This window comes from Eurytemora carolleeae, unplaced genomic scaffold (assembly GCF_000591075.1).
Source record: "Eurytemora carolleeae unplaced genomic scaffold, Eaff_2.0 scaffold1494, whole genome shotgun sequence".
Lineage (NCBI taxonomy): Eukaryota > Metazoa > Arthropoda > Copepoda > Calanoida > Temoridae > Eurytemora > Eurytemora carolleeae.
Window position 1 is genome coordinate 13,271 of NW_019397438.1, and position 21,965 is coordinate 35,235.

The 21,965-nt window shown below is 30.6% G+C and overlaps 2 protein-coding genes across 2 annotated transcripts; one reads left to right on the forward strand and one right to left on the reverse strand.

Annotated features, from left to right (window-relative positions):
* Positions 1 to 1,085: 1,085 nt before the first annotated feature.
* On the reverse strand, positions 1,086 to 17,761 carry LOC111714296 (uncharacterized). Its single transcript, XM_023489368.1, has 26 exons — positions 17,689 to 17,761; positions 15,853 to 15,938; positions 15,574 to 15,617; positions 15,126 to 15,202; positions 14,727 to 14,832; positions 13,833 to 13,909; positions 13,020 to 13,110; positions 12,775 to 12,858; positions 10,430 to 10,554; positions 9,663 to 9,780; positions 8,929 to 8,989; positions 8,625 to 8,682; positions 7,982 to 8,059; positions 7,822 to 7,888; positions 7,545 to 7,621; positions 6,836 to 6,893; positions 6,241 to 6,350; positions 5,948 to 6,019; positions 5,443 to 5,529; positions 4,963 to 5,049; positions 4,480 to 4,593; positions 3,405 to 3,495; positions 2,855 to 2,947; positions 1,476 to 1,554; positions 1,362 to 1,417; positions 1,086 to 1,170 (listed from the first exon to the last, which is right to left on the reverse strand). The coding sequence occupies exons 1-26, from the start codon at positions 17,734 to 17,736 to the stop codon at positions 1,148 to 1,150; spliced, it is 2,067 nt and encodes a 688-aa protein (XP_023345136.1). The 5' UTR covers positions 17,737 to 17,761; the 3' UTR covers positions 1,086 to 1,147.
* Positions 17,762 to 19,160: 1,399 nt separating this feature from the next.
* Positions 19,161 to 21,829, forward strand: LOC111714297 (non-classical arabinogalactan protein 31-like). The gene is made up of 2 exons (XM_023489369.1): positions 19,161 to 19,201; positions 21,046 to 21,829. The coding sequence occupies exons 1-2, from the start codon at positions 19,161 to 19,163 to the stop codon at positions 21,827 to 21,829; spliced, it is 825 nt and encodes a 274-aa protein (XP_023345137.1).
* The last annotated feature ends 136 nt before the right edge of the window (positions 21,830 to 21,965 follow it).

Genomic DNA, 21,965 nt, shown 5'->3' on the forward strand with positions numbered 1-21,965 from the left:
AAAAAAAGTAAACAGGAGATTTTCCCGAACACCAGAAAAAAAAAAATTAAATGGGTCTTCGTTAGTGAGTACTTTGTACAACATTTAAAGCATTCTACTCATTCAGTAAAAAGTCCATCTTTTTATCATGTTGATACAAATATATATGGAATGAGAATAAAAGAATAAATATGCAGTTATAACAACTCATAATCTGCACCCCAGCCCGAGAAGGAAAAACAGATTTGGAATTTTATAGTTATGTAATTAATTGTCAATATCGAAATTGTTAAATTTAACAATGATTAAGAGAGTTGAGTGTGGTCAGATGTGAACTCATATAGAACAAATTATTCTAAACTTCAATATAATAATCCTAAATATTTACTTTATAGGGAAGTTAAGGGAATTTTACTTTACCAAGGGTTCCCAAGACCAATTTTTCCCGCAACACATCCATAGAGCAGCGAGGGATGTTTTGTCGGCAAAATTGGTCGAGGAAGCCCGTGGTTAAGTACAAAAATTCAATTTCCCAAAAAACTTGTACACTTTATCGTCTTTCAATATGAAACTGAGCACATTTTGTTCACCAAAACTTCACAGAGCTGGTCGTTATTTTAATCCAATTGTCTCAAGGGACGGTAAATACAGGGTGTCCTAAGAAAAAAAGGAGCAAGACGATTTGAAGGTTGTCCTTAATTTTTGATTCAATTTGTATAGTTTGCTGCATTTATTTGTCAACCAATTTTTGAAGTAAAATTATAGAGGTAATGATTTTAAATTATCCCTAGTCCTGGTATTTCTAAAATGCGATCTACCTTTTTTGTGCTTTCAATATTACCTGAGATATGAAGAATTTCGTTCAGATTTGATCAGACTTCGAAATTTTGTTTTTATTTAATAAGTTGAAATTGTAACGAAATTCTTTATATCCCCGCGGTAATACAAAACAGCATAAACAAAGGTAAGAACACATTTTTAAAATGCCAGGACTGGAAGAATTTTGTGGTAATTGTTTCAAGAATCATACATGTTTCGTGGGACACCCTGTAACTTAACGTTTCGGAATTATAGATTGGTAATTTTGTTTAGAAGTGGGTAAACTATTTGACTGTTATCTATTAATTTATTTCAAGAATAAAGTTACAAAACATGTTTAAACATGTATCTACTTCCCCAGGTTAGCCAGGCCTAAAATAAATACAAGTTTAGTAAAATATTGATCGATATGGAGATAAATTCGGGTTTAAACTGTTTTATTTGTAAGATCAAGAGATAAAATAAAATAGTAAAAAAACTTATGATAATAGTTATAACAAAAAGTTCGGAATTTCGCTGTGGTTTCGGAAGTTTTTATGAAGAACAAAAAATTGCTGATTCACCTGCCAACGGATTATCTATCCCTCTCATAACTGGTAGTCCTGACCTCACATTATTCCTAAACAAAATAAAAACAATTTAAGTAGTTTTGGTGAATAACTTTTATTTTAAATTACCTAAACAGTACGAAATAAACTCCTCCAGACACCGCCATTCCTAGGAATATCATTCCAAAAGCAAGACCTGCCATTGCACCTACAAACGAAATATATTTAAAGGGAGTGACTATATGAATATGTTAGTTGAGTTAAAAGTGCAGTATTTAAGAAAAACAACTTTAGGATTCATTTGATACCAATGAAATTTTCTCTAATAACCCGGACAAAACTATTTTTTAGACTAATTTGCTGTTTAGGAACATATTTCTTTAAAATAATTATCGATGAAAGCCAAAGCAGAACCGTAGATTCGATTATTTCAATATTATCATTATCTTGCTGTTTCTATAATTTTATTCGTAGATTTCATCAAAATGTAGTCATAACAATTAAAATACCTAGGTAACATCCCATAAGCGACCTTAGATGAAAGAATTAGCTTAAACCTGCGAGGTTTTAAAATGAATTTTAATAACTTTCAATGACATATGTTTATTAGTTTTCTCAACCTGTTTGTATACATGCAAATAGTCGGTGGAATAGTATTTTTTACATGTTTTATCCATGTTATTAAAGAACTGTAAAAAACATCTTCTGTGGACTAGGGTTTCCAGCGAAAAAGGTAAATCGTTTCACGAAAATTTCAATGTTTTCGAATATCGTTCGCTCGCGAAAAATGTGAAAATTTTCGCTTTTTCGCAAAATTTAGCTTTAATCTGTTTTGCGAAAAAATGCGGAATTTTCGCGAACTACAAAATGTGTCAACTACTCTACCTGTTGTATACACTATGTTTCTACTACTCTACCTGATGTATACACAATGTATCTAACACTGTCTACTCTACCTGATGTTTAAACACTGTGTCTACTACTCTACCTGATGTATACACTATGTTTCTACTACTCTACCTGATGTATACATTATATGTCTACTACTCTACCTGATGTTTACACTATGTGTCTACTACTCCACCTGTTGTATACATTATATGTCTACTACTCTACCTGATGTATACACTATTTATCTACTACTTTACCTGATGTATCCAATATGTGTCTACTACTCTACCTGATGTATACACTATGTGTCTACTACTCTACCTGATGTATACATTATATGTCTACTACTCTACCTGATGTTTACACTATTTATCTACTACTTTACCTGATGTATACACTATGTGTCTACTACTCTTCCTGATGTTTACACTATTTATCTACTACTTTACCTGATGTATCCACTATGCATCAACTACTCTACCTGATGTATACACTACGTGTCTACTAATCTACCTAATGTATACACAATGTATCTAGCTACAACTCTACCTGATGTATACACTATGTATCTACCACTTTACCTGATGTACACACTATGCATCTAGCTACTACTCTACCTGATGTATATCCTTGTTGATAATCAACATTAGTTCCTCCTCCTCCACCTCCCCCGCCCTGGCTGTCAACCTCGTGAAGACTGTTAGGAACAGCTTTATATCAGGATTTCAAGTTCAAACTCAAGGTAGTAAAGTACTCAGAAAGACTGTTATTGTATTGTAATGTAAGAAGTTTGCCTGGTTCTCCAGAGCTGAAAACTATAGAATTAGATACCCTTAACACCGATCGCTTCATCTTTATATAAACTGTTGATTAAAGATTAAATTTATCTTAAAATTAATAAAGAAACAGATCAAGCATTAACCTCAATTTCCACAATTCTAAAGTTTTCAGTTCTGGATAACTCTAAGTTTTATAAATCCAAGGTTTAAATTGCGTAATATTTGCATCCAAATTTGTTTCTTCTAAAATTTGGTATCAATCATCTATCGTGTTGATGGATGATTGAGGTTAGACGTTTCTGATTACGGAGTTACAAGTACAATTGATGAGAAAACTGGAAAATTAAAACTATAATTTTCCTAAAAGAACTAAGAACTTGCAAATTTCCTGTAATATTCTTGACACTATTGTCAACTCCGAGTAGTAAAAGAACAAATGTACCACTGTTCACTGATGATGTGAGTGATTCTTTTATATCCTAAATAATACAGTAGAACAACAAGCTTTACATAAAATTAAATAAAGGAACTATATCCACGTTATTTTGAATTAACCCTCAATTCGAAGCATTACTTGCATAATTTACAACGTTACCCTTGAACCCTTTTCTCTCATTCAGAATAGGGAAGATATTGAAATTTTTTGGCAATAAAAATATGGGAATTTTGTTAAATCCCTTCTTTTCTCTATAGCACAAATCCGCAAGTTACTTTCAACGTTAGTCCCAATTAAAAATTATATTTAGAAAACTGGAATAAGCTCGGACAAAGGTGTAAAGTGTACCATTGTGAATCGGACATATCTGCAGCTCCTTAAATGGAGGGTCACTTGATATTAGTCGACAGACTATTTAAGGTTGGTTTAAATGATTAGATGTTGTGTAATCTATTAGTTTACCCTATTAGGTGTTGTGTAAACTCTTAGTTTACCTTATTAGGTATTGTGTAATCTATTAGTTTACCTCATTAGGTGTTGTGTAATCTATTAGTTTACCTTATTAGGTGTTGTGTAATCTATTAGTTTACCTTATTAGGTGTTGTGTAATCTATTAGTTTACCTTATTAGGCGTTGTGTAATCTATTAGTTTACCCTATTAGGTGTTGTGTAATCTATTAGTTTACCTTATTAGGTGTTGTGTAATTTATTAGTTTACCTTATTAGGTGTTGTGTAATCTATTAGTTTACCTTATAGGTGTTGTGTACACTATTAGTTTACCTTATTAGGTGTTGTGTTATCTATTAGTTTACCTTATTAGGTATTGTGTACTCTATTAGTTTACCTTATTAGGTGTTGTGTAATCTATTAGTTTACCTTATTAGGTATTGTGTAATCTATTAGTTTACCTCATTAGGTGTTGTGTAATCTATTAGTTTACCTTATTAGGTATTGTGTAATCTATTAGTTTACCTTATTAGGTGTTGTGTAATACCTTATTAGGTGTTGTGTAATCTATTAGTTTACCTTATTAGGTGTTGTGTAATCTATTGGGAGTTCGTTGGCCCCTATATCAAAGGGTGGAGGTCCAACTACAGTAAATATTAATTCAAAACTGTTCTTTCCTTCCAGCACAATCGTCTAGAAAAAAATATTAATTTTCAAATTGAGAATTTTTGAACTGCTGCCCAAACTGCAGCTGCCTTATTTTTAATTTCTTTGATAATTTGATAATTTTTTTTCTTGCAAACTTTGTAGAAAAATATAAGATCGAAATAGAAATAGCACCAACGGCATTATCGGTTTTAGCCAGCTCTAAATCATTAACTATAAATGGAAATGTGATTTAGCACAAAGTTTTTATTTTATTTTTGAATGGGTCTTTCAAGTAAATTTTTGTTTGTATAGAAAATTTTTAATTTGCAAATCTTGTATTTTTTATAAGGCACCAAATATTGCCATTTTACTTCTCTTTAAAAAACCAAAAATATTCCCTTTTAAATGATTTACCTCTATTTTTTGAATTCTAATTGGAGCAACATGTCCATGGTAGGCTACTAGGAGATTTGTTACTTTTATAAACTCTTGAATTCCAACCTAAAGTATTCACATATTTCTATCTGAATAAACATGTACACAAGAAATATTTGTTAATTATAAAATAAATCCAACGGAGAGGTTTGTTCTATACACAAACCAAGATGTGCAGTATTTTGCCAATTACTTCTTTAAAATTAAGCCAAAACAAGCGCGTTGCCTTTTTGAAATGTATTATTAACTTGTTGAGGTAAAACCAAAGGCCCAGGAGTTTAAATTCAAGACTGTTTAAAATTGATGACTAACTTTCAGAGTTGTCTAGATCTCAGTGATAGTTAATATTTAATATAATCGACTTCTTCTCAACTTCCTGTCTAAATTTAAAAAGTGTAACCTACCTTTAATTTAAAAAATACTTTTTGGGGACATGATCATTCTTTTAAAAGTTCTAACCTCTAGATCTATCTCATTAGAGAGTGGGAAGCGAACAGCCAATCTCATTTTTTCAGTTTCCTCGTAACACGCTGATATATCAAAATCCTTAGATATATACAACATAAAAATCAAGAAAGTAAATTCATAAAAAATCTTTCCGTTTTATGCGGAAAAATCTTTATATTTTAAAAATTTCGAAGCCATAAAAAATGTTTCCTACATTTAAAATTAATCAAATTTTTATCCGAAACAAAAATTTTTAATCGGAAAATTTTCGATAATATTAGCAAAGCACTTTATTTTTTAAAAAGCATGTGAAAAAAAACACATTTAAATCAACTTTAAATTATGGATTTGTTTCATGTTTGTTTCACAATTTTTTAAATATCTTCGAAATTTGTAAAATAGATTTTCAAACTTTGGCATTGGTTGCAAGTGAGCAACTGTCGGCTGACGCAAAAGAGGTTTTATATTTTAAAACGTGTTTTTATTTTATTTTGTTTGAAATATGTATAACACTAACCTGGAATCCATCATAGGAAGCTTTAAATTGATAAATGTTATAAACCGTCCAGACGTGTTTATTATTGTATTGCTGAAAAAAATGTTAAAGTGATTATCTTTTCCATTTGTACTTTGTAAAGTACAAATTTCAATTGAGATTTGTTTTTAAATTTTTGTTATACAAAATTTATCGACTAGTTTTTTTCTACTATTTTTTCCCGCAGACCAGCGAGTTTTTCTAGATCCGGGTTCGATATCCCAAAAATAACCGTTCAGAATTACAATTTTAAACTATTATCTAAAATATATTACATTTGAAGGATATTGAATGATTTTAAGAGGAACAGCATCTTCCCCTGCTCCCGTCTCTCCGTTTAAGTATCTTTTAGCTGCAGTGTACACTACCGTCGTGTAGTTCATATCTAAAATACAAAGGCATTGAGTCTTTGCCACAAACTCATATTTCATGATTATAACTTTGCAAGTGGGGGGAGGGATAATTCTTCTTAAAAATTTTAAATTTTAAGTTTACAACATAGATACATTTTTAAAATGAGAAGGTCTTGAAGGGGCTTTTTAGGTGGCACTGTGCCTTATCTCAACGTCAAATGAGTTGAACTGTCTCAGACCAATACTTTTTAAGTCATGTCCAATCTATGATTATTACAGTGCCGGGAAACCCGGAGAGCTCAATATCTGGCTGTCTGGTCCAGGTCCCTGAAAACTTTAGATTTATGCGGCGTATGATACGATGAAAGTTAAAAAAATGAAGGAGAGGTGAATATTTCTGTTAGGGTTCTGAGACACCCTGTAGGGGGGGGGGGAGGGCGTCACAGCTGGAATAGGGTTAACTAATAGTGTTGATTAAATTCTTCAAGATTGTTTTTTATCTAGCTTTTTGTAGTACCTTCACTAACTTTATATGTTGAAACAAAGGTGTCCATCATAATACCACGGTCATAATACTAAAATATTAAAGTTACTACAGTGGTCCACAAAATGATATGAACAAAAATTCAACTGCAAGTAAATGTTGTAAATAGTTGATCGCTTAAGTTTTCGAAAATTTTCATTAAACAAATTTTCGCGGAAAGTAAAATTTTCGCAAAAATATTTCCGGAAAATTTTTTTTTCGCGGAATTTTGCTTTGTTTTCGCATTTTTCGCTTCATTGAAAATGCGAAATTTCGCGAAAAAGTTTGCAAAAAGCGTACAAATAAATTTGCATTTTTATTTTGCATTTTCGCGAAATGTTTCGTTCGCTTAGATTGTGTGATTCAACATAATTCATAGTCTGAACAATCTAAGGTCTACAACATCGGGTTGAAAAGATATAAGAATTATAAAATAAGAGTTTGTGGCAAAAACTCAATTCCTTTAGGATTGCTTATTTTTATCATGATTTTAATATATTTTATATATAAAATATTAGGCCAAACTGAATTAAATGAAAAAATTTCGAAGAAATGAAGTTTACAACCAATTCGCTTTCCTCAGAAAAAAATATTAACGAAAAATAAAACTCTATAATAAAAATAAAAGTTTTAAAACAAGGTTCTCTTAAAATAAAAGTTTTAAAACCTGGTTCTCTTAAGATAAAATTAATTTGAAAATTACCTCTCCGTTATATGCAAACTTGTGATCCAAGTGGAAATATGTAATAGGATTTCCCATGATAATATGTCCATTCTCATCTTATCATTTTCATTAAATTACAATTCAAGGAGCTTCGTACCCTCCACCAACACTTAGAGACAGAGTAATTAGTGAACGTTTCGGCCACAGACCATGTTGATGTTTAATAACTTTAGCATAGATAGTTTCTTTTTGTTCAGTTCAACATGAGAAATTGTAATGTGTCAAATGAAAAAATTTATTTTAATGATTTATTTTCCTACAGTAACATCTCCTGGCAGAAACGGGTCTCGTCCGAGCTTTTTTATCGTACAGTTTCCATATGTCTAGAATAGCACACTTGTAAGCAGATTAAATAAATACGTTGTTGTATTTTAACCAAACACATAATTTTAATTAAAAAAAAAATAAAAAATCACCTGATCAATTATAAAGTTCAACCCGACGTTAAAATCCATAATTTCAGAAACTAGGCCGTCTCCGCCCGCAAAGGGATCCTGAATCATGTACGTACATTGTACATTGTACCCACAAAGAATGAGAATGTGAAAGCGACTTGAAACTCTTTAAAAATGAAAATTTCAAGGTTAAATAAGTCTCCTTTTTTAGTTTAGCTTATTAAATTATTTAGCAAAGAAAAAGTTGGAGGGAATTAGAATATAAGGAAACAGGCGATATAAGTCGCACAATATACATTCCACAAAGTCGTCTCTGAAGTCTCATGGTTTGTGGGTAAGCCTGTATATCAAAAAGGTTGGTAACAAGTTTTTTTTCATTTATAGTCAGATAAAGGGAAAATTCGTGTTTGAATACAGAAACTTAAATGAGGAATAATGATACCCAGAACAATAGAACAACTAAAAAGCAGAGAACAAAAAAGAGGACAAAAAAAGAGTAGGGCAAATGATTTACGTTGAACAGCTATAAAGACTTTACAAGTGAAATCGTGTAGCCAAACATATAAGTCGGCCTTGAGCTTCTAAAAAACTACTTGTTTTTTATATTTTTAAAGCTCATTTATGAAGAAAACGAAAGATGAAAAAAGAATTTCAAGAAAAAAACCTGAAGTTCTCCAATGGGCTTGTAGTCGATCCTGCTGATATTGAAACTAAAATCATACCTGAAACCAATTCATCCAATTACAAGGGGAAAGATGACATGAGAATGAAAAATAATAAGAGAAATTTTGCTTATTAAGGAACAGCAAGGGGTTATGCATTTCACATTTAAACTAATTTTGTAATTTTTCCAATTTGTTTGGAATCAAAATCAACCAATCTTTCATCCTATCCATGGAATCATGAAATAGATAAATCAAGAGTTAAAGCTTTGATAATTCTTTATTTTCCTATTTTCTTTTTCTTACCATTCATGTCTTGAGGAAATGATCCTGTGTGTGTGTTCTTCTGCAAACTTATGTTCAAGAACTGTTCAACAACATTATTATTCGTTGTGATTCTTCAGTTTTTTTCTGAACCAATTAAGACAATAGTATTAGAATGGACTAAGGCCACGAGGGATGGGTTGTGTTACGTGTAAGGATTTAAAGAAAACTAATGTTTCTCTGTATTTTGAAGAAAATAATGGATTTACATAAATTCTTTCTAAATTGAAGAATTCAAGAAGGGATATATTGTGGCACATTTAAAGCAAATAAAAAAAACATTCACTTTGTGAAATGTAAATCCTAATTTAATAAATAATAATTTACATTTCACCCCTCTCCACCACCCCATCAAGAAAATGTCATTGAAAGTGTGTTATAGCTAGGAATGCAGGAGCTGACGCAGTAACATGACCCAAGAAAAATTTAGAAACAAACAAGGGAGAGATTAACCTTGTCACTCTCAGAATATAGATACAGGGCTCCAAAAAATAGTTCTGACTCTGCAATTTGGCTAGCTGCCGGGACATCCAAAAAATTCATTTATTTTTATTTTCAAAATTAGCCAAATTATGATTGAAGGATGGACAAACAATGAAAAACAAGAAATATAGAAGTCTCAAAATGTTTCCATCTGATATCATATTAAAATTCAAAAAATATTGTAAAATTTAATTAAAATAAATTATTAAAGTTAAAATAATAATAATAATTTCCTAGTTCTGATCCAAAATCAAAATTAGTTGGGAATTTATGTTGAATAGTTTCTGTAAGATCTCGGCCTTCACAATACATTTTCTCTGGTGGATAGAACGAGGAAAACCCCTGTTCAACCTAGAATATAATTCATTTATTTCTCCTCTTCAACCTAGAACATAATTAATTTATTTCTCCTCTTCAACCTAGAACATAATTCATTTATTTCCACTCTTCAACCTAGAACATTGGTCATTTATTTCCAATATTCAACCTAGAACATAATTCATTTATTTCCCCTCTTCAACCTAGAACATAATTCATTTATTTCCTCTCTTCAACCTAGAACATTAGTCATTTATTTCCCCTGCTTGGGGGCGAGCGCCAGACACTCCATGCAAACCAAAGGTTAAACTCAAAGAGAATAGAATATATATTAGAGTGGAATTTACTAGAAACAAAGTTTATTTAACAGCTTTAAAAAATTCGAAATTGAAATGGATAGTCTAGGGAACAAACTGTATTAATGTACGCTAATGCATATAATTTGTGAACATTTACATTATTTGTACACTTTGAACTCCCTATCAGGATGAAAGGGACTGACAAAAATCATACCCAGGGGTTTGCTAAATTCCACTCTAATATATATTCTATTCTCTTTGGTTAAACTCATTTGGATGAAGAGTTTCGTTTCCACCCTAGGTTTACTGCTTTACTCATTGCTTTGCCTATAATTGCAGTTAGTAAATTCTTTCTGCGTGATTTTGGAGATGTTTTCTGTTACCTCGAAAAAGCTCTGGTAATCAATCTCTAAATCAATAGATTCTCCATTAGGCCCTGAACCTCGTAGTAGAGCAGTTATAGGAACAGATTTACCACTTCCACTTGAACTCACCCATTTAGACAAATCTAAATATCAGCTTAACACTAATTAGATTAGCCCAGTTTCTTAGTCTTGCTACATCTACCATAGGCCTTATCTACAGAGCTCTGCTAAAGCGAAAACATATAATGACTTTATATTGTTCCTGGTATAGCAGAACTAAGAAACTGGAGCGACTATTATATTATAACTGCAATTCATTTAATGTAGCTGACCAGTAGTTCTATATTATAATTATTCATTTAATATACATATTTGATCAGTATAGTTATCTATATATAAATTTGGCTTGTCTTTTTTTGTGGGACATCACGTGACCACAGGGAAGGTTTATGAATAATAAAAATTTTAAAAAATGTGTATTAAAGATTTTTAATTTTGTAAAAAAATTAAAGTCTTGAAAATCCCCCAATTTTTTTTTTTTAAATCCGCAAAATTTTTTCTTCTTTGTTTTAAAATTTAAACAAAAAGAACATGTTCACAATTTAAATAGAAGATGGGCGCAAAGTGCTCTAAAAGCCTTGAAAGAAGGGTTTGAAGCGCCTTGAATTTCTAGTATATTTTAAATATTCATTTAAAATACGTAGCTGACCAGTAGTTATAAATTATATAATTATTTATTTAATATAGCTGATTAGTAGTTATAAATTATAACTATTTATTTAATATAGCTGACCAGTAGTTATAAATTATAACTATTTATTTAATATACAGGGTGTCCCAAAAAACATGGGAATTCAGTGACGAATTCGATATCGTCTTTGTTATGAATTAGCATTGCAATACCTAATTTCAAAAGCAATAATATTATTATGTCTGCTAGAGTTCATTTTATGAAAACAGTAAAAGACTGTAAAGTTGTGTCTATAATGTCTCCGCACGATGAACAGTGAAGACGGACAAGTTTACACTGTTTGTATACTGCAATTTTCTTGTTTTACTAAGTACAACCGTATGCAGTCAAAACATAAACAAACAAATTGTAAACATAGCAGACGAAACTCTTACAGATTACAGCTTTCTCATTAGGTATCACTATACTAAATCAAAGAATTATTTAAAAAGACGATATCGAATTCGTCACTGAATTCCCATGTTTTTTGGGACACCCTGTAGCTGATTAGTAGTTATAAATTATAAAAGAAATTGAGTTTTTGAAACAAACTGAAAATTTCTAAATCCAATATTATTAAACCTGATGGTTTATATTTTGAATATTTCAAACTTAAAATATTTTATCTGATAGAATTCATAGTTTGAAATATCAAAATCCAATATTATTAAACTTAATGGTTTATATTTTGAATATTTCAAACTTAAAATATTTTATCTGATAGAATTCATAGTTTGAAATATCAAAATCCAATATTATTAAACTTAATGGTTTATATTTTGAATATTTCAAACTTAAAATATTTTATCTGATAGAATTCATAGTTTGAAATATCAAAATCCAATATTATTAAACTTAATGGTTTATATTTTGAATATTTCAAACTTAAAATATTTTATCTGATAGAATTCATAGTTTGAAATATCAAAATCCAATATTATTAAACTTAATGGTTTATATTTTGAATATTTCAAACTTAAAATATTTTATCTGATAGAATTCATAGTTTGAAATATCAAAATCCAATATTATTAAACTTAATGGTTTATATTTTGAATATTTCAAACTTAAAATATTTTATCTGATAGAATTCATAGTTTGAAATATCAAAATCCAATATTATTAAACTTAATGGTTTATATTTTGAATATTTCAAACTTAAAATATTTTATCTGATAGAATTCATAGTTTGAAATATCAAAATCCAATATTATTAAACTTAATGGTTTATATTTTGAATATTTCAAACTTAAAATATTTTATCTGATAGAATTCATAGTTTGAAATATCAAAATCCAATATTATTAAACTTAATGGTTTATATTTTGAATATTTCAAATTTAAAATGTTTTATCTGATAGAATTCATAGTTTGAAATATCAAAGGTCTACGACATCGGGTTCAGAGATGCTGGGACAAGAAAATCAGAGTTTGAGGCAAAAACTCAGTTCCTTTAATCTAATTCTAAGTCATAACCATATTTTGGAAATGGTAGAACTAAGAAAATATTGTGATTATTGTTTACAGAATCCTACATTATCAATTAGGTGGAGGAAGTAAATTATCTTAAAGATAAAAGACGTTCTTTTTTATAAATATGGGGACTATATTAAAAACATTTTATTCAATATACCTGACCAATAGTATTTTATTCCTAGGGTTGCATTTAAACTCTCAACATAAAGATCAGAACTAGTGTACTCTATAGTTTCCACTCCTAAACATATTATTTAAAGGGACTGTAAGCGTAATTTCTGTGCGTAAACATGAAAATATCGTCTTTTTAACATTAAACGCTGTTTTAAACATTCGAAAGTAAATATTTATTTTCTGTCAATTTAAGAAAGTTTAACGTTTAATATTTTGATATCAAATTACCTCTAATTGTGGCTACCCCAGTTTTATTCCAGCAGCCTGCAGTATGGAGCATATTAGCTACAGAGGGTAACCCACATTCATCATGCCCTAACTAAAAAGTAAACATAAATTGGAAAAATGTAAGTATTGACATAAAAATGTGAGTTCTTACAAATGTGGAATGCAACTGATAAAATAAAATTAGTAGCGATCGATATCAAATTCACACCGACATCAGCCTATACCTCCATTCATTTTTCGAAAACACTCCCTTTAAGAAAGAATATATGTATTATGTAGATGGGTTTTCCAATAAACATGTGAATTAAGTGACGACTTCTATATCGCCTTTTTCCGCCTGGCATTATTATTTGAACACAATTTTAGTAGAAGCCCAGTTAAAAGAGTTAATGATTGGGAGTTGAAAATGTGTTTTACCATTTGTGCACATTTAAAATTGACATAGATATTAAGAAATAGCTGTTCACATTCCAATTGATTAGATTTAGACGAAAATCAATCAAATGTTTAATGTCTAATTGAAGATACAAAAAAGGCAGATCAGTACAGTAATACATTTTTCAAATGCCATGTTAAATAAATAATAAATAAATATTTTATTAGGCACATAATTATACATTTACAAGGGTTAAAAACACATTGATGAATTCTATGATTATTACAGTGCCGGGAAACCCGGAGAGCTCAATATCTGGCTGTCTGGTCCAGGTCCCTGAAAACTTTAGATTTATGCGGCGTATGATACGATGAAAGTTAAAAAAATGAAGGAGAGGTGAATATTTCTGTTAGGGTTCTGAGACACCCTGTATATACCTCACAATCTGGTTCAATCCCAAAGATCCAGTCCAGATTACCATCCATCATAGTGGAATCGGTTAAACAAAACTCCTCTACAAAATATTAACATTAACATAATGTTAACATATTAACAAGTCTTTAAAGGTTAAGATCAAAATAAGCGGACTCAATTCTGTAAGGGGTGGATGGGGGGTGGGGGGTTAAAAAATCCTGCTCCGGAACTTTCCAGTAAGCGTATAGAGGTCGGAATTTAAGAACGAGAGAGAGGTTTACCATTTGTGTCTGATTTAACGATTTCTCTGATGTAGTCGAGATAAACTCGAACCAGAGAAATGGTATAATTTCATCTTGGCGATACAAAAGTCTAACTACTATCATAAACCATCCTGTACCTCTGAGAGGCTGTCTCACTAAACTATTATCTACTATCTATGATGGTGTACCACTAAGCTTCTATTTACTATCCGATACCCCTATACCTCCAAGAGGGTGTCCCACTCAACTACTGTCAATTATTCTATACCTCCGAGATGGTGTCCCCATAAACTACTATATACTATCCTATACCTCCGAGATGGTGTACCACTCAACTACTGTCAATTATTCTATACCTCCGAGATGGTGTCCCCCTAAACTACTATATACTATCCTATACCTCCGAGATGGTGTCTCACAAAACTACTATATACTATCCTATACCTCCGAGATGGTGTCCCACTAAACTACTGTACATTAGCCTATACCTCGGAGAGGGTGTCCCACTAAACTATTATCTACTATTTTATATCTCCGAGAGGGTGTCCCACTAGACTACTTTATACTATACGATATATGTCCCACTAAACTTCTATCTACTATACTAAACCTCCGAGAGGGTGTCCCACTAAAATACTTTATACTATCCTATACCTCCGAGAGGGTGTCCCACAATAACATGATTGACAAAGTTTTTAACTCCGGTCAACGCATCGTTCCAGATTATCTTGTCCCAGATAGTTGTTGGAACACCATTGTGCTAAATAATAAATAGTTCTTAAAACCCAGTTTGGGACATAGTGTTCTGAAAAATGTTTAAACTGGTTTCAAATGGATTTAAAGATGATGAAATATTACCTTAAATCGACAATATTTTGCACTGATTTAAATTAGTTAAACTTATTATCTATCGCCTCTAAATCGTTACAAATTTTAACCTCTGTACTTAAAAATAAAAAGAACGGTTAAATCCCGTTTGCACCGATACAAAGTTTCTTATAGTCAAAAGTTACTAGATCATGTTTTATATCAAAGGCAAACATTTACACTTACAATTTGTTCAGAAACAAAGATCACAGACGCAGTTCTAAGTCTATTATCAACAGATTCTTCAATTAAAAACGACATTCCTGAAAATACGATGAAATAATTTTTGTTTAAGCTTCTTGAAGTGTATTAGAAAATCAAAATGATTTAAAGAGGCATTTGATAATGTTGTAATTAGAACATCTTTTTAGCAAAAGAGGTTATGTACAGATTTTAATTTAAGGAGGTAGATATACGTATCCTTTAGTTTAAGGTATATCTGGTTAATGTAAAGAGATATATCTAGTTTAATGTAAAGAGGTATATCTAGTTTAAGGTAAAGAGGTATATCTAGTTTAATGTAAAGAGGTATATCTAGTTTAATATAAAGAGATATATATCTAGATTAATGTAAAGAGGTATTACTATAGTTTAATGTAAAACAGAGTTATGTATTATGTGCATCTTTGATAACCTGCTTTATGTTCTTCCATCATCTTGTTTGTAGCTTTGTTCTTCCTGTAAAATGGACATTTTTGATTCTTACATGTTTTTCTTTTTAATTAAAATGTTAATCTGTTAGTGCAGGGACGGATAAATATTTTTCTCTTTCAATACCGTCCTACTTTTATTGTGAATATGTACTCCATGGATAAAAGAGATTCTTATTATAGTACATAATATTGTAATTTCTGTAAGCACTGATTTTCTTATTATTTAAACTTACAGCTAGGTCAAGCTTGTTGTTCTTTACCTGTAGTATCTCAGATCATTTTTAATGTTGTACTGCAGGTTGGCGTGGAAATATTCAGGCAGAGGCGGTAGCTCTGATTGACAATCCTTAAAATAAACTCAAAATTTACAATCCATAAAATAAACTCTGATTTACAATCCTTAAAATAAACTCTGATATTCTTTAAAGTGAACTCTGATTGACAATCCATAAAAGAAACTCTGATTTACAATCCTTTAAACATGTTCTTTTTAACATTTTTAAGATTTTTAGTTTTTCACAATATGCATAAGATAAATGGGTGATGAAAACAGGGTGCTCACACGTCTGAACACACCCCTGTCACAGTTCTTGTTGTACTTCATTTTCTGCACTACAGTCTTGTTTTCCAATGTTGTTTCCTGTGCTTTAATTTTCCATCTTGTTCTTGGTTAAATTTTGAAAGAAAAGTTTTTGGACGTCCCAATGACCACCAAAAAATTATCGGTTCAAAATTTTGTTTTATGATTTGTGTTCTGATTCAGCAGACTCATTTCTGCTTGAGTTATCAATTTTTAGCGTCATTGCCTAACCAGGAATGCCTGACCTGGCAAGATGATCAAGCTTGAAGGTTTTGACAAGGGGGTAGTTAAGGGGCCACATGGGAGGGTATGGGTTAGACAATTCTTTAAAATTTTTTGCACTTTTTATCTTCTCTGGATGTTTTAAACTAATGCTGTTGACTTCGAGATATGGATAACTTGGAGGAGTTGGAAGTTCATTAGTTTAAACTCTAATTGACAGTAGTTTAAACTCTAATTGACAGTAGTTTAAACTCTAATTGACAGTAGTTTAAACTCTAATTGACAGTAGTTTAAACTCTGGCAATGCTTAGTTTAAACTCTAATTGACAATGCTTAGTTTAAACTCTTATTAACAATTCTTAGTTTAGACTCTAATTGACAATGCTTAGTTTAAACTCTTATTAACAATTCTTAGTTTACACTCTAATTGACAATGCTTAGTTTAAACTCTTATTAACAATGCTTAGTTTAAACTCTGACAATGCACAGTTTAAACTCTCATTGACAAAATTCTTCGTTTAAACTCTAATTGACAATGCTTAGTTTAAACTCTTATTAACAATTCTTAGTTTAGACTCTAATTGACAATGCTTAGTTTAAACTCTGACAATGCACAGTTTAAACTCTCATTGACAAAATTCTTCGTTTGAACTCTAATTTTGACAGTTTTTAGTTTAAACTCAAATTAACAATTCATTAGTTTAAATTCTACTTGACAGTTCATTATTCAAAACTCTGATTGACAATTAATAGTTTAAACTCAAATTAACAGTTAATTATTTTAATTCAAATTGACAGTCCATTATTCAAAACTTTAATTGACAATTCATAGTTTAAACTTTAATTGACTAATAGTAAAATTCATTACCGCAGGAATATAATTATTTGATCTGCAGAGAGCAAAACTTTTGATTGGGATGACTTAGGTTTAGAGACTGAACTTTTAAATCAAAGGATTTAAGTTCAATTTCTGTCACATACTAGAAATCAATAAAGAAATTGTTACGAAATGAGTTTAAGAGATGTTAGTGGCTTAGGTCAAACCGTCCTCGGAGGTCCGGCCATCTGATTTTATTACCTGTGTGAAGAGATGGATCGTTTTTTTTAAACGATCATTTCGTATAGAAAAAAAAGAAAACGAAAGGGTGGTTTTCAAAATCGATCGCTTTTTGTCTTATTTCCTTGTTTTATTAACGATCGTTAACGATGACCCCTCGTTTTTTTGTGACCCATCGAAAAACAAGACAAAAACTATCGTTTTTCAATGGCTTTAAAACCCTATTAACAACCCTACCTGTGTGTATCCAAGATGAAGTAAAGAGAGTAACAGTATTATCCTCATTTTTCTAATTAAACGAGGAGAATGTTGTAGAATTAATGTTTTTATCTGTTCAAGAGTTAAAGAAAGGATTCAGAAGTTGAAGAAAGGATTCAGGAGGTAACGTGAGGATTCAGGAGTTAAAGAGAGGATTCAGGAGTTAAAGAGAGGATTTAGGAGTTTAAGAAAGGATTCAGAAGTTGAAGAAAGGATTCAGGAGGTAACGTGAGGATTCAGGAGTTAAAGAGAGGATTCAGGAGTTAAAGAAAGGATTTAGGAGTTTAAGAAAGGATTCAGGAGTTTAAGAAAGAATTCAGGAGTTTAGGAAAGGGTTTATAGAATATACTTTTTATTGAAACAAAAAATGCCAACTCTCATGCAACAAAATATTATGTTCTGGTGATACTTGGTTTCATTTTCGAATATTTTGAAACAGTTACCGTATTTCAGATCTTGTAAATCCGCTAGAAAACTTGTCGAGAAGGGAATGAATTGTTAAAGTTTCAAAGATATAGGGCATACAAAATTAGATGTTGTGGCTAGTGTTTAGTTTCTTAGCAGATATATTCATTTCTATTATTCTGTAGAAAAAAGTAACGATGAGGTTTATTTTGTTTAGAAAATACTAGATCTTGTATACCTTTGCTTCTTAATTGTAGCCTATTAAGTTTCAATTAAGTAAAAATGTGAAGGAAATGGCAGAGGAAAGGAAAGTATTTCAATAATATAGACTTGAACAAAATAGAGATACTAGAAAAGATTTATCAGACCACTGGTAAAAGATTTTATAAATCCTTTCACATAGATTTATGAAATACATACTTGTTGTTATTTGAATAAACACTTTTAAGAAATATATTTTATTTAAGATGGTTTTATTCCTAGCTGGTTATCCAACAAAGGAATTGAGTCTTTGTCACAAGCTCAAATTTTCTAATCCCTAAATCTTAGCAACTATATGGTCTTAACCTTTAATATTTCAAACTCTGATTATTTGATCTATCAGAGTTCATACTTTGAAATATCTAAGGTCTACGACCTTGTGCTACGAAGATATGGGGATTAGAAAATCTGAGTTTGTGCCTGAGACTCAATTCCTTTAATGTGTTATGTAGTGTGTACGTATAATCAAATTTAATCTGTAAATTAAGTTTGTATAATTTTAATCTATCTGGTATGTCCAAAGGAATTGAGTCTTTTACACAAACTAAAATTTTCTAATCCATAAATTTTTGCCTCCTGATTGTGAAACCTTGAACTAACAGATTTTACAGTTTGAAATATCCAAAGTTTACGACATTCGGTTGCAATTATATAAAATCAGAGTTTGTGACAAAGACTCATTTCCTTTTAGTTCTATTCATAAACTACGGTGGTAGGCGATTTTATCAATATAATGAAGACGACTTTAGATTTGAATTTTGATTTGTATCAAGCTTTTAAATGGCATGGATACTCAAAAACACAGAAACAAGAAGAAGCTGGTCAAGTAAGAAATATACTCTTTAATTGCTTGTAAACTTGCAATTCGAAAAAAGCTTTTTCACAATTAAAATTCAAATCAAAATAGATTTTGTTGATAAATAAATGAAATTTGAAAAATTTTGCAAAAAAAGAAAATGGAATTTTGATTGTTTGAATAGTTGTGGCAGACAATACAAATAGAACTGTGAGGTGAGAAGCATAGTGTTAATAAACTAGAGAAGAGGGAGTTTTGTGGTTTAACAACTATAGTTATTAGATAAGAATATATTTGTTGTAAAACATTGCAGTGTTTTTATAAAAACACAAAAAAGTTATTTAATTTAATATAAAGAGAATTGAGTCTTTGCCAAAAACTCTGATTTAATAGCTATATCTTAACAAACCAATGTCGTAGACCTTAGATATTTCAAACTATGGATTTGGTTAGATCAAATGTTTACATTAACAGGTTTACATTCTTCAGGTTGCAAATATATTGGCGTTAGCAAATTTGAGCTTGTGTCAAAGACTTAATTCCTTTGTAAAGGTAGTAGATATGTGAGAAGCGTTTATTTCTTGAAATAAATTCCTAAATAAAAAAGCAATTTTTGATATAATCACAAGTTTAGATTCATTTTGAGTTAAAAATTTGACTTATGATAACCTTAACTTCTCGATCGTTAAAAACCACACGCATCTTTGTTAAAGAACTTTAACAATCATTTATCTTTGTTAAAGATCGCTAACAACTATATGTATCTTCATTAAAGATCGTTTACAACCACGTTTCTTTGTTAAAGATCGTTGAATCCAGGACTTAGAAATACTAATGATTATTTTGTACCCGGAGTCAGATTTCCTTTTGTATCTATTCCTTCCGCATGGAATAATTTTCCTGTTGAAATTAAGCAGTCCGAATCTAAAAATATTTTTAAATCTGTCTCTAAAGCCTATCTTATTGATAAATTACAGGGGTTCACTTGTGAAAGGCTATTGTTTCCTTGTTGTTTAAACACTAGATAATTAGATTTTAAAATTCCAAGCTTTCATGAATGTACATCTCTTTTTTCACCTAAACTTAAAAACTTGAATGTCATGTAAATTCTAATATACATTATCTCTTTGCAGTATTAAAAATGGGATATGTCTTCCATCAAACATTTCAATCATTTTAATTATTCTTAATTAAATATTGGTAATGTTTGTTACTGTATTGGTTTAATAGAGCTGAGCAATATATTGTTTATTATCATGTTTATTTATATTTTCTGCCACCACACCTGCTCGTCCTATCGTCCAGGTTCCCCCCCCCTTTTCCTGTCACTAAGCTAAAGGAAAATTATGAAAACCCCAGATTGATTTTCCCTCACGAGGATTATACTTTTCTATGTGATATTCATATTGTATAAATTTTAACCTTCGTGCAATAAATATTTGATTTGATTTGATTTGATTTGATTTGATTTGATTTGATTTGATTTGATTTGATTTAATTTGATTTAATTTGATTTGATTTGATTTGATTTGATTTGATTTGATTTGATTTGATTTGATTTGATTTGATTTGATTTGATTTGATTTGATTTGATTTGATTTGATACCTTATTTAAGGAAAGTTGTTACATTCATTATCAAAATTAGTCTTCTATTTTTAAATAAAATTGTAATTAATCTAATTATGGAGAAAAAATACGATATCAAGCTAGTAATGCATTTACGGTAAATTAGATTAAATTACACTGTAGATTGGAATCCGTAATGTTTTTAATCATAATTACTTTTATTGAAGAGAGATTGAGAAGAAGATCCGGATAAAGAAGGACCGGATAAAGTTGGGATTAAAATTAAAACTATAGGAGCATATAAGAGGTCACCTTCTCCTCCTACTGAAGAACCGGATAAAGTTGGGATTAAAATCAAAACTATAGGAGCATATAAGAGGTCACCTTCTCCTCCTACTGAAGAACCGGATAAAGTTGGGATTAAAATCAAAACTATAGGAGCATATAAGAGGTCACCTTCTCCTCCTACTGAAGAACCGGATAAAGTTGGGATTAAAATCAAAACTATAGGAGCATATAAGAGGTCACCTTCTCCTCCTACTGAAGAACCGGATAAAGTTGGGATTAAAATCAAAACTATAGGAGCATATAAGAGGTCACCTTCTCCTCCTACTGAAGAACCGGATAAAGTTGGGATTAAAATCAAAACTATAGGAGCATATAAGAGGTCACCTTCTCCTCCTACTGAAGAACCGGATAAAGTTGGGATTAAAATCAAAACTATAGGAGCATATAAGAGGTCACCTTCTCCTCCTACTGAAGAACCGGATAAAGTTGGGATTAAAATCAAAACTATAGGAGCATATAAGAGGTCACCTTCTCCTCCTACTGAAGAACCGGATAAAGTTGGGATTAAAATCAAAACTATAGGAGCATATAAGAGGTCACCTTCTCCTCCTACTGAAGAACCGGATAAAGTTGGGATTAAAATCAAAACTATAGGAGCATATAAGAGGTCACCTTCTCCTCCTACTGAAGAACCGGATAAAGTTGGGATTAAAATCAAAACTATAGGAGCATATAAGAGGTCACCTTCTCCTCCTACTGAAGAACCGGATAAAGTTGGGATTAAAATCAAAACTANTAGTTAGTTAGTTAGTTAGGTAGTTAGTTAGTTAGTTAGTTAGTTAGTTAGTTAGTTAGTTAGTTAGTTAGTTAGTTAGTTAGTTAGTTAGTTAGTTAGTTAGTTACGTAAATTCAAAGACCAAGACGTACACTGCTGTAAAA